The 13,170-nt window shown below is 46.8% G+C and overlaps 1 protein-coding gene across 1 annotated transcript; it reads right to left on the bottom strand.

Annotated features, from left to right (window-relative positions):
* Window positions 1–634: 634 nt before the first annotated feature.
* GUSB (glucuronidase beta) lies at window positions 635–13,170 on the bottom strand. Its single transcript, XM_026107268.2, has 12 exons — window positions 12,727–13,170; window positions 11,032–11,220; window positions 10,304–10,485; window positions 9,675–9,817; window positions 8,967–9,154; window positions 7,846–7,998; window positions 6,790–6,968; window positions 6,175–6,321; window positions 4,894–4,978; window positions 3,145–3,321; window positions 2,151–2,286; window positions 635–855 (listed from the first exon to the last, which is right to left on the bottom strand). The coding sequence occupies exons 1-12, from the start codon at window positions 13,153–13,155 to the stop codon at window positions 701–703; spliced, it is 2,163 nt and encodes a 720-aa protein (XP_025963053.2). The 5' UTR covers window positions 13,156–13,170; the 3' UTR covers window positions 635–700.

Below are 13,170 nucleotides of genomic sequence, written 5' to 3'. Positions count from 1 at the left end.
CTGCATCGTATAGTGGTAGTTCTGGTACTGTGATAAAATAGTTTTAAACTCCAGTTGATGTAGGTACCTACCTATCTGACATATTCTACCTTGCTGCTATAGTATGAATTCCATATCATATTGGAATATGTTGGGTATCCTTACCGAAGTAGTGATTCACACTCTTCCTGACGGCTGTTGACTCTCGGAATTTCTCAGCCAGCCACGTATGTTCTATCCAGCTCTAACAAGAGAAGCTGTATACGTTTTTGCTCTTCAGTAATCCTGTGGACAATTTGCTGTGATCTTAGTAGCTTAACAGTTACAGGAGTAGAACTGGAAAACCTCTCTAGCATTGGAGGGTTGTGATGCTCATTTAGAGTAATTTGGATTCAGAAATCATCAGCATTCATTTGTATCATGCTTTTTTGGGGGGGTGGGGAGAGGGTCATAAATGGATACCTCAGTCAGGATCTCTAACTTCAGCTCCCTGGAATGTTGAATATTCATTTTAGTACCTGAAAAACAGGAAGCCTACGGAGATGGCTAGGCATAGAAAACTAGTATTCCTGACTTGCTTTGTGTTTCATAGTTGATAACTACTTCAGATGGACTAGAGATTGCATTAATTTGCAAGACTTGAGTCAAGCATAAATATTATTTAAACAAATTTAATGAACAAGTTCAGCACAGACTCCAACCATTATACTTTTAGATTTCATTACAGAAAGTGGATATGTGATTTTATTACAGGAGGAAGACAGCTTGATTCATTTGCAATCTTCCAGTATCTCTCTCTAAGAACAAATGCAGCTGACTTTGGCTGTCGTTGGCGGGTAAATATTCCTTTCTTGTTCCCCAAAACACGTGTGGTCCCTGTAGAGAAGTTATAAAATAAAGCAAGTATACGCAAAAATGCTCTTATATTCCTTACTGTAAACTGTTACAATGTATGAAATAAATCAGGTTAGGTGGAAAAGACCTATGCACCTTCTGCAGAAAGTCAGGTACAACAGGGAACTTGGCAAATATAAGTTGCATCATCTTGGTAAGATTTTAATTGCTGTAACTGAGCAATATAGATGCAATTCATTGCATTTACAACCAATAAGTCAAAGACATTTAATTCAAGTGTACCCATAAACTGAATCACAGTGTCTTTAAAGCAGAAGTTCCTTCTGCTATTACTTCATGTTATAATTTGATGGTGAAAATGTCAATTATTAACCCCTCTCTATTTGGCTGTATTATTCTTTAGTGGCATCCATACCCTATTTGCCTATTTTAGTCTTCATAGGAAATTAGAAAAGATAACTACAACATGTTGAGAGACCAGAACTGTATTTATTTATGTATATATGTAACTCATCTAAATTTTTTTTTCCATCCTACTATTTGAAATTAATACTACTTTTCTAACTGCTTCTCTATGACAACTTACCTTTCTAATACCTATATTGGTGCTCTACAGATTATTTTTAATGGTGTTTGCCTGCCTGAAATTAACACTGACTGTTGACTGCCCTAACTCGCTGTAGGTGTTATATGCATACCTTGTTCCTTACTAGGTCTCCTTCTGAGTTGTAATAATTTAATTTCTAGCTGACTGTTTGCACTGTAGAGTAAGTAATGCCCCATGCTTTGTGAATGCACTTATTCATTAACAGTGGATTGAGTGTCATAAGACAGTTGTCTACCCTTCTGCATCTGGTCCTGTGTTGTTGAAGCTCTACTGCAAGTTATCAATACATTATTTCAGGTGCTCTGTTATTAAGGGCAGTTGTAGGTGAAATATGGAGCAAGTGAGATACTTTCCTAAAAGCTAACCGAAGCTCTGGATTAAGGATTGCCAAGAGAGAAGTGATCTGGGTCTGATTGCAAGCTTCCCTTGCTTTCTGCCCTAATGCATTGTTTCATGTTCTGGGATAGCATCTTTGCAGAAGGGACATCTGAGAGCTCAAGCTGGAGAAAGAGGATGCATTAAGTACAGGCAGAACCTTTCCTCTTGGCTCTGGTCATGTTGGACTTTGTCACAGAAACCAGCTATGCTCCATCACGGTAAGCAGAGGGTCCCTTTGCCCTGCCCTACAGCACAAATATTCTTTATATCATACGCCATTTTAAGTCACAGGGAAGATGGAGAGTTGTTTGAAATATAAATATAAGCTTACCTTGATTAGTCATGAAATCAGCAAAATTCCAGATGAGCTCCCCAATCACGTACTCCTTCCTTTTTTTGTCAAATACTGAATGGTACTCTTTTAGCAGAGCTTTCTGATACTCCTCACTGAACATAAGAGGTGGATCCTATAGCCAGGAAAAAAGATGAGCTTGAATGGATGTGACAGTGTATCTCATCAAAGGCTCCATATGTTAACAGGTCTCCTGTAAATGGAAAGTTGTCTGAAGACGAGCTTTACAATTGCTTGGTCTTTTCATTGCAACTGCATTAACAGTGGCCATTTAGTGACAATTAGCATCTAATGAAAGTGCAGGGGGAAACATATGCAAAATACAAACATTATGCTAGCTATACTTTGGGGGCAGAAATTCAGTTTTGATTGGTGATGGTGCTTTCTCATGATGGGATTAGGAGTGCTGCCCTCTGCTATGCAGGACTGTATCGTGAAAAGAATGTCCTGTTCCCAGTGTCATATCTTCCTAGTAGGCATTTTCTACAAAAACCAAAGCACAGATGATTTCAGAATGCCTCTTCTTAGAGGTTTAACCACATTTAAGTATAAATTAACAAGCAGCTGTAACCTCATTGTCAAAATGATTAATTGTTAAAAAGTGGACTGCAGTTTAAGACCCAAGTACAGAAGTGTTACTAGGTATGTTTTAAACAGTATATGAGTGGAGTTAAAACCAGCAGTTGGCAAGTGTCAAAAACTAAATGTCTAGAGCAAGGTTTAGGAGAGGGTAGTTTCAGCTTCTTATTCAAAGCCAAAAACTCCTCTTTAGGTAGAATCTTACCTTTGTTAGAGTCAGTGGCAAAGCTTATTGATTTCAGTGGAGCAGGATAACAATCCTGGAGTCTTTGGGACGCATATCTAATGCATCTCAGAATTAAAGGGTCAGCAAAACTTAATTAGAAGAGTAATACAAATGAGTCGGACTACTTAAGAACAGTGCTTTTTCATCTAGTGCATCTCTAACACTTACACTGTGAAGTCCGGGAATTGAGTCTGCTCCATATTCACTCTGGATAATGGGTTTTTGGTAGGTTTTATACCAGTTCTCAAACTGTGTCATGAGTTGTAGTGGAATAACCTCCAGATGGCCTGGGTCATGATACCAGGAGAAGTAACTGTTTACACAGATTACATCCACATAAGGAGCCTACAAAAAACAAGGTGGGAGCGTTTTGTCATAGAGTTCAAAGTAGGCAACCTCCATTCATAAAGCTAAATCCTCCTTTTGGTTAACTTCAAGGAATGCAGTTTTATTACACCTAGAATAAAGCCTTTTTCCTTGTAACTCAGGCCCTCCCAAAGTAACTCCTTTTCTAGGGAAAAAAAAGCAGGATAAAATGAACAAGGTAAAGGCATGTCAATTTGGCATTTTCTTACAGACTTAGGAAGTTGCAGCAAAGAATTAAACAAGATCAACCCATTTCAGCCTCAGGTTTGTTAAAGTTTGAGTTTCCAAGATGTCTCTGGCTTGCTGGTACATTTAGACATACGTTCTGAGCATTGGAATGTGATGATCAAGTTAGTACTCAAATATTTTGACTAGCAACTAAATTTGTGCATCGATGGTGCAATACAAGAGTAAGCATTTTGCAAGTTGTATGCCATTTCTACCACATGGACAATATGATAAAAGGGCATGAAGCCCACTGAAGACAAAGTGATGTTATATGTAACTTGTTCAATGTTCTCTTAACATGTTTTGTAATAAAAGAAAAAAGTTCTAACATCACATCAGTGTATAAGACCTGTTCTTTGTGGTTTTTTTTAATTATTTTCCCCCTGCCCCATGTCTCCTTAGGCTAGTCACGTGGTAGTGGGAATGGGATGTCAGTCTGCATGCATGCATGAAGCAACAGTAATATCCAGGAGCATATCCCTACTGGATGATGCCTTAAAAATTAAGGCTATCAGGTTTTCCCTTCATTGAAAGGGGACCTCCTAGAGTTACTAAAAGGCCATTCCTGGAGGACAGCTTGAGAGAAACATGAAGTATATCCTCGTACATGGAGTGGTATCATGTACATGTAACCTACAAACTCACCTGCTAAAAGAATGTTAGTTGCACAGTGGTGATAAAGTGTTAAAAAAACCAACTTGAAAAATAAAGATTATGTAGGAACTACCCCAAAGACAAATTCTGAGATGTGTTAAAGATTCTTGGTTCATGCTATGGACAGTTTTAAAGCACAGCCAGCCCAGAAAATTGCTGTTGGCCTAATTAAACAGCTCCAGGACTTTAATTATGAAGCTGAACTCAGTCTAGAAGAGGTTTTAAGATTACTGAACAGACATCTGCCAAAGAGGATCTAGAACAGTTTAAAACAGGAATTAAGGCAAAGCTTCCTTCTTTAGATTTCTATGAGGACTGTTGGCATTTTAAAGAGGTTTAAGCTTTAGTTTAATTGCAAGTGAAAGGCCTAAGCGTTAATAGCCACAAACAGTAGAACAGCAAAGCATGACAATGTTGCTAGAATCCAGTGGGGTTGATCCTGCATACTTAAGACAGGCAACTGTTCTTCTTTTACAGATTTTTGCCAGACTGCAACTACAGGATAAGGTACTTTGTACTTGAAATTGAAATACAAGTTTTCTTCTGCCTCTCCCTCTTATCTGCTGTAAATTTGGGGAGGTGGGGGAAAGGAACTTAAAACAATTGACAAGAAGAAGAAATTTAATGTATAAATTAAAAAAAAAAAGCTAGAAAATAAGTTAAACTTACACCATGATCAAGAGCGTTATTAGCCTCTGTCACAAAGGTTACTGGTCTGGAGGGATCAAGAGCTTTAGTGTGAGCTATCACTGTCCTGTTTGCAAACAGTAAAACAAGAGTTCAACAACAGTGAGGAGAAACAACTTCGCCAAATGCTACCCCATTTCCTCAAGCTCCCTGTTCTTCCACCCCCTCAGGCATTTGGAGCTGCTTGTGATTTAACAGAGTATTTTTAAAGCAAATACTGCAAGTCACTGGGTGCTCAACCCTTTAAACTGCCTGCAATTCTAGCCATCCCTGTAGGAGTAAAAATATGACAATAAGACCTTTATCCATCACAAAGTTGCTTGCTATCCAAACTGAAAAAAGACAAGAGCAGAAATATACCAAAGGCCCATTAATTTGTCTGCTAGAGCCAGTGCTTGAAAGTTGGAGAATGGGCTGAAAATTTGAAGATAAAAATATGAGAAGGGCAATGGGAAGCTTCTGAACAGCTCTGAGGAAGTGTTCCTGCAAAAACCACTAGGCCCTAGCCCTCTCCACTGGCAGGCAAGGCAATCACAAATTTGCTGCTTCTGAGAAACCTTAAATGAGGGAGATGAGAGACTACAGGAAGATCAAGTTCTATTTCTACCTCAAAACTGAAGTAGGATGGATGATTCTGAAGAATGAAAATTCAGAGTTAGCTCTTAATTTGCCTACAGCTACCTGGGACAGTCTGCTACCCCCCATTTGACAGAGATTACTATTGGCTAGCCAAAGCTTAAATCTCTTTAAAATCAAGGGGGCTGCAGGGACTTTAAGCAGTGGTTTTTGAGTGTCACTAGCCCCCTGTGGAACAAATAAGTAGCATCTAACTGAACAAAACTTATCTTCAGAACTAAAGGTCAGGCATTTTTACAACCTTGCTGTAATTTTCAGACTTCAGCAAACAGAATTTAGCACTCAGCTTCTATAAGCTAGCAAGGAATGAGCAGTTCTCATGAGGTGTGCTTTTCCTTGACCCTTAGCCCAAGAAGAAACGCTCACACCAAACAGACTCGTGGTAATTCTGCAGAGCTTTACTGGTTCAAAAATAACCAGTTGAGACCATTGTGGGGTTCTGAACTCAAACTATGTTCAGTATATGCAGCAGCTGCACTTTTCATTTTTATCTATGGGTACTTTTTCCAGGGTTCCCAAAAGTTGCTTGCCTTCTTTTTACTACTACTTTGTACCACCCCAAAGAAAGACGATACATTATCTGCAAAGATTCACGTTTCAGATCTGTGTACATGCACGTGCACTTACTTGAAGTAATGAGCAGCTGCGGGCAGCTGCGAAGCCGGCTCGTTGGCCACTGACCACATCACGACTGAGGGCCTGTTCTTATCCCTGCGGACCAGCTCCTCCATCACGACTAGATGATGTTGCAGCGACTTGTTCCCAAAGCTCTCCCTTAAAGACAAAAGGAATTGAGACCAGGTCACTATGTCAGTGTATGAAATCCATCCCCTTGGCCTGTCTTTGTGGTAACCTGAGTATCAGGGTGTATAGGCACAGCCAAGCCTTGTTGCAGGTGACACAAAACAAGGTTTCTGCCCTGTATCTCCAAAGCCTGCTACACAGTTCAGGGCCACACTGTGGTCTCATTAACCAAGTTTGATCAAACGAAGCTGTGAACACGTGGCAAAACGCCCTCTGGTTGCCCAATCTCACCAGTCGCACTGAGAGAGGCTTTGAAACGCAATGGGCTGATTTCTAAATAGAGCAAAGTACTTCCACTATCAGGCCAAGGCGAGCCCCAGGATGGGAGGGAGGCAGGGAGGCAGGGAAGCGTGGAAGGGACAAGGAGAGAAAGTGTCTTCTGAAGCAGCTCACGGGAATAGCGAAAGGTGGGAAAGGGTCTTTCCAGCAAGTGCTTACGCAGTTTTAATCCCCACTCCGGGGCACTCATCGATCACCACGATGCCGTAGGCATCGCACAGATCCATGATCTCCTCAGCGTAGGGGTAGTGGCTGGTGCGGAAGGAATTCGCCCCCAGCCAGCGCAGCAGGTTGAAGTCCTTCATGACCAGGGGCCAGTCTAGTCCTTTGCCACGGATCTGGGGAGGGAAGAAGGCCATGGCACCCTGTTGCCCCGACGCGAGGTCGCAAAGTCCCCCGCGAGCCCCAGGGTTTGGGCTTCTTCCCATCACGCGTTAGCTGCAAACCACCTCTCCCCGCTCGCCCCCAGCGCCTTTCCAGTGCGCCCTTTCCAGCCACACAAATGCTATGTGTGGTATTTGTCTTTCTGCGCATCAAAGACCAGTACGTGGCCACACACGCACTGAGACCCAGGACGGCGGGAGAACCACCGCAGTGGGGAAGGGGGCTGTGGCCCGGCTCCCTCAGGCGCGTCAGCCATTTTGTGGTGGGCTCAGGCTGGGCGGGGCGGGTGCCCCACGGCTCCCCTGCCCCGGGTGTCGCCCACTGGCGCTGGGACGGGGCGGAGGGGCCCAGACTGGTGGGAGCGGTGGGGGGCCCTGCGCCACCCTGCCAGGAAACACCGGTGACGCCCTGGGGAAGAAGCACCCGGAGGTGGCCGTGGTGGGAGGGAAGGGGGGCCGCTCTGCCCGGCCGCCCCGCACCTCCGTGGGGCTGAGGCCTCCCTGTGGCCAGGCCAGGCCTCGCAGCCCTCCGGCACCGGCCCTTCCCCGCTCTGGCGGCCTCAGCGCCCGAGGCCTCACCTGGCCCCATGTTTCCTGGGGCAGCTCCCAACTGGAAACCATGGCTCCTCTGCCAACACCTCTAGGGATCACCCACACGCCCTGACGGGGCGTCGCCGCTGCCGCAGGGCTCCCCTGAGCCTAGCATCCCCTCAACGCTAGTAAAAATTCACCCGGGCCCCACTGGCAGCTCCCAGCCTGGGAGAAGGCTGTGAGGAAGCAGCCCCATGGGGTGGAGAGGGGAGGCAAGAGCGGGTGCCGCCCGCGCACTTACGTCCGCGTCCTCGTGCTTGTTGACCCCGTGGAAGTAGAAGGGCTTCCCGTTGATGAGGAACTGCGTGCTGGTGACGTGGACGGTGCGGATGCCCACGGGGAGCGTGTAGATGTCCTCCAGCAGCGCCCCGTTCACCTGCGCCTGCAGCTTTACCTGCGTTCCCAAGGGAAACACGCAGACGTTGGCCTTCGCGAGCCCGGAGGGTGCCTCGGCCTCCCTGGGGCTCACACCTCGGGGCTGCCCTGACCTCCCTGCCGTTTCCCGGCCCTGCCTCGGCACACTGCCTGCTCCTCACTGCTGCGCCGGCCGCCTCGCTGCTTCTCGCCCCCACGTAACTCGTTAGGGAAGGAGCAAGAACAGTTATAGAAAGTAGAAATCCAAGCTGGGGAACTGGAGGGTGAAGGATGAGAGTTGGACGACCCTTCTGCGACTTGTTTGTCCCAAGCGTGGCGGTCTCCCTTCATCTCTCTCATCCAGGCCCTTTCATCCCCGCTGGCAAGGCAAAGGTTACACCTCCTCTTCTCCCCTGCACCTTGATACCAGGCAACTGCAAAGTCGTCTACTCACAGGCGATATGGACCTGAGCCTTTGGAAACCCGCAGCAGGTGATCTGCCCTAATTTCTGCATCTAAGCATCATTGTTCAACGCTGACTCCCACAACAGTTCTCCAGGCTTGTGCTACTGAAGCTGAACCTGTGTCTTGCAGAGTGGGAAGAAAGCTCGCTGCGTGGCAGAGTATGTGAGAGAGATTAGCAGCGGGCTCCTCAGAGACCCTGCTCTCAGCTTTTGCAATATCTCTTCCCATGTACAGTCTCAACCAGTCCTTCTGCAAGAGATGGATCAGGCCCTAAATGTGACGGGCGAGTACCTGATAGAGTGCATGCATGCTTTCATGTACCCCATGCGTGACCCCTTCTTCTTCTCACTGACTGATCTTTCAGTTCAGCACACAAAACTGGCAAAGCTTGATTTGGTTACGGCATGATCAGCAATGCCATTCTGGTCATGTGAACAGCATCCACGGGAGAGGGAGAGGAAGGAAGATGGGCCATATGGCAGTTCCTTAATCCTGTTAGGACAGTGGGAGGAAATGCACACAAAGGGAGAAATGTCATGTTACCTCTAAAGAATAGCGGTATCCAGGGTTTTCATGCATCAGATAAGGCCACCAAAGATTTGGATCCAGGACTTTTAACTCTCCAGCTGACCCATCACCTGTAGCAACCTCTTTGCCCTCTTGATCACGTAAACTCAGGGACAAGGAATAGAGTGCGCTGCCGACTACCGATACCTGATACTGCACCATGGCTAGTTCAAAGACAACAAGAGAGGGTCAGAAACTGGTATGAAGGGAAAATAAACACTTGTAGGGTTTTCATATACAGTGGCATTAAAAAGGGAGGGAGAGGTACCGCAACAGTAGAGAGGCACAGATTGATTGTATGAAGCATGACCTGTCTGTCTTGAGGTCCAGAAGTTTCCAGGAGGATTTGCACATCACATAATTCTGCTACTTAGAGATAATTCTGCTTTAAGTGGCAGGAAGACTGTCCCTAGTGGGAAATTCTAATTCCAGAAGCACCTGAACATGCTTTCATGTAACTGTAGTGTCTTTCAAGTACTTATACTTTTTCCCACTGCTTTGGAAATCTTTACTGTATTCTTAAAACTGCTGAGCTGGGCAAAACAGCAGCTGAGGCTAAAAGAGAAAGCTGCTACAAAACAAGTTCAATCTGATCGAAAAGTCCTTTGCAGGAAATTTTCTCTACTGCTCTTGTCATCTCCATTTTGGAGCCTGAGGTAGCTGTGGTAATTGTTCTGGACCTACCAATGTTCTCTGATGAAGTAGTTGTCACAGTAATATCATCTATGTAGACAGAAGGAGTGGTGTAAAGCATGACCGGGCGATGGATTCCAGCATAGTTAAAGAAATCAAACTTGATGTTCTGTACAAAATAGTTCTTAGGGTACCTGAGTGAGCAAGACAGGAGACATTATGTTCCATTACACAAGAACTGAAGGCAGCATATGGATGCTAGCAACATGCTGGTAAAACAGTCTTCACAACAGGATGGATTTATCTTTTAGCAGTGCTACTGATGCTATGGTGATTACCAGTTAATGAACATCTAATGCACTGAATAGGTCTGATGGATCCTTCAGAGTAGCAGATAGCTGCAGCTCCAGTTGAATTCAAGTGTCTTAATCTGCCACTGACTCAGCTTGGCAAATCACTTAATTTCAGATCCCCATGTATAAAACAGATGCGATAATTCAGTGTAGATTTCTCATAACATTGAAGCTTAAACTCCTCCCTGCTTGACTGATGAACACAGTCATGAATACAACCCATGCTTTTGTAAATTACTCGGAGGCTCTTAAGAAACAGCAGCTGAATAAATTCCCATTCTGCCATCCCTTTGACCACATCAGCAGTACAGCATTCTACCAACTCACTTTGATACGTCATTCATGTACTGAATTGACCCTGGAGGCAGAGTATGAGGTGTCAGAGTGTTGTTGACCGCGACAGTGATGCGGCAGGGAATCCCCGGGCTGCCCTGGACAATGCTGCTTATATCTGCTTCAAAAGGGAGGTGGCCCCCTTCGTGCTCTGCAACTTGGACTCCGTTGACCCACTGCAAGAGAAGAGGCCTGTGAGTCCAAGCGGCAAGGTTAGGTCTCTGCGGAAAGCGTAGCAGGGAGAGGGGAAGGAGCACAGCAAAGGGCAGCTGGGATTCCCAGTAACGCTGAACCTTGTTCAGCACTCTTAATTCTGAGGGCTCAGTCCAGCAGCCCTTCCCTTACTGGGAGCTAGGCCTGGGTCACACACAAGCATCACTGTGAGAAACTAAGTGTTCTGGGCAGCTCAGTACCTTGTCCTCTCCAGGTGTGTAACAAGAAAATGTTTTAGTTACTAGTCCCAGTATTGGAGGATCATAAAAGAGAGACCCAGGAAACATGGTCAAGCTCTTGTCCCAAATTCTCCTCACTTCAGAAGGACAAGGTCTGCTCCTCCTTTCAAAGCAGCTGCAACTGGCAGTGGCCAGGAGGAAAATGGCTGAGCATTAAGAAAACAGCAACCTGATATAAAAACATGAGCAAAGCCATGTTTGCTGAACATGGGATAGATTTTAGTGTGGCATGATCCTGGAAATGCCTGCACCACTGCTGGTGCAACATACCACGATGGAGTAGTAATGGGCACTACCAAAGCGGAGCACCACTCTGGTGTTGAGATCCTCCTGAAGCCAACGGCGAGGAAGCAGCACCTCTTTCTCATACCAAACCCAGCCAATGTAGTTCTCCAAGTTGGGGTCTTGGGTGATATCATTGAAGCTGGCAGGCACCGGCATGTCGATCACAGGACCGGTCTGATGGAAATCGCAAAAAAAGGGAGGAAACAGGTAATTTTAAGACGCTGAATTTGACAGAAGTTTTACTGAGTTGGCTGTCCCACCTACACTTCTTGGACATGTCTCTCTCCACTTGACTCAGCCTTACAAATCAAAGTGTCCTCTGCAAAGTGGAATTCCCTAGAAATACCTGGTCAGAAACTGGCGTATTCTGTCACAGGTCCTATGCTGAGTATATGCCTTCTCCTACCAGGTGAAGCCGCTAGTATCTTTGTTTCCCCTCCTGGTTTGCAATAAGGAAATATAGTTAATAGGTTTGGTGCTGGAGAACCTGAGAACTGGAGAAAACACAGCCAGGTCATTGTTCAGTCTGAAACTACTCACAAAATGTAGTTTCTCTTGCACAGCTCTAGCTGTTTAGAGTGTAATGCTCATGTTGCCGTGTCAGTTCACCGGCACGGGGTGCTGCTCATCAGCTGAAGTTGCAGGAGAAGGGTGGCAAGAGTCTGGGGATGTTCTGGGCCAGACCCCCCCATAAGGTCTGCGGAGGCTGTTTGCATCTATTTACACAGGATGGCTCTGGCTTTCTCATTCCCTGAAAGCAACATAAATTTCCTGCTTTTTTTTTTTCACTGCTTTCCAACAGTGTTGATTCAGCTACTTTTTTAAACATAAGGATTATATGCCAGCAGTGCTGTAATCTATTACAAAATTCTGGTCACCACATGCTATTGCAAAATCTAGCTGTCCATTTTTAGCACCTTCAGTGCTTGTGATGTTCCACAAAGGAACGCTGCAGCAGCTCGCATCTGGGACACTTCCCCTTTCTCAAGCAAGTCTTTCCGCGAACGGTGGCACTAGGAAAGTCTGGGTGTCGCGGGATGAGCATCATGTGCGTGGCTGACTCAGCACCGAATTGCACCGACACTGCAGAGAGAATTCAGCCCCTTTATTAGACACCAGAAAATCCTAAAAGCAAAGAATCTTTGATGAAGTGGATTTTCTAGCATCTCACACTGGGATGCCCATACCATGGGTCTCCTTTAAGGAGATTCTCTGATGTCTAAAGCAGGTTGAGCTGACACTTCTCGGCCCTCCCTTTAGTGGGGGACATGTCCAGGATCCCTCTTCTCTGCCTACTTTCACATCTATTTTCACAAAATTTCTAGCAGCTTTGTATCTTGGCACTCATCTCCTTCCACAATACGGCAAAACTGGCCCAGGAGCTAACAGAGAAGTGATGGACACACATATATGTGCATGCAGAGCATCTTACTTCTTGCTTTTAGGAAATGGGGTTAATTTGACAGCATTTTAAAACGACACTAGTTTGTTCTTGCAGCATTCAGTTACTGCGGATAGACGGAACATAGCGGATTTCACTCGCTGGAAGCTCGAGGGCGCTCTTCCAGGGCAACGCTGTCCTCGCTTCACCGCGCTGAGCGCCGGTAACCGCCGTGCGAGGCCACCGCTGCTCTCCACCCGCCGCCGCCCCCGGCGCCCCCCGCCCCGCGCCGCCCCTACCTGCCGCAGCGGCTGCCGGTACCAGCGCTGCGCGAAGCCGGCCGCGCGCCCCGCCGAGAAGTCGGCGCGGAAGCTCCAGAGGCCGCCGAGCTCCTTCAGCTCGCGGGACGGCGTCTCCCGCGGGTAGAGCATGCCGCCCGCGGGCACGGCCCCCGCCCGCCCCGTCGCCAGCGCCAGCGCCAGCAGCGGCAGCAGCGGCAGCAGCGGCAGCAGCGGCAGCGGCGCGCGGCCCCCGTCGCTCCGCGGGCAGCGCCGGCCGCCGGCCGCCGCCGCTGCCATCTTGGTTGTGGGCAGAGCCGCGCCGCCGGGGGGCGCGGCCGCCGCCGCTGCCATCTTGGCCGTGGGCAGTGCCAGGCCGTCGGGAGGCGCGGCCGCTGCCATCTTGGCTGTGGGCAGTGTCAGGCCGTCGGGAGGCGCGGCCGCTGCCATCTTGGCTGTGGGCAG

Source organism: Dromaius novaehollandiae, chromosome 19 (genome assembly GCF_036370855.1).
Source record: "Dromaius novaehollandiae isolate bDroNov1 chromosome 19, bDroNov1.hap1, whole genome shotgun sequence".
Taxonomy (NCBI): domain Eukaryota; kingdom Metazoa; phylum Chordata; class Aves; order Casuariiformes; family Dromaiidae; genus Dromaius; species Dromaius novaehollandiae.
The sequence above is the reverse complement of the archived record's forward strand: the minus strand, read 5'-3'. Positions and strand labels throughout refer to the sequence as shown.

Coding starts and splice junctions, on each gene's coding strand:
- GUSB (XM_026107268.2), bottom strand. CDS start 13,155: ATGGCAGCGGCCGCGCCTCCCGACGGCCTGACACTGCCCACAGCCAAG. Junction 11,221..12,726: donor ACCGGCAGCCGCTGCGGCAG/GTAGGGGCGGCG, acceptor GATTTCCATCAG/ACCGGTCCTGTGATCGACAT. Junction 4,979..6,174: donor GCAGCTGCTCATTACTTCAA/GTAAGTGCACGT, acceptor GTTTGCAAACAG/GACAGTGATAGCTCACACTA.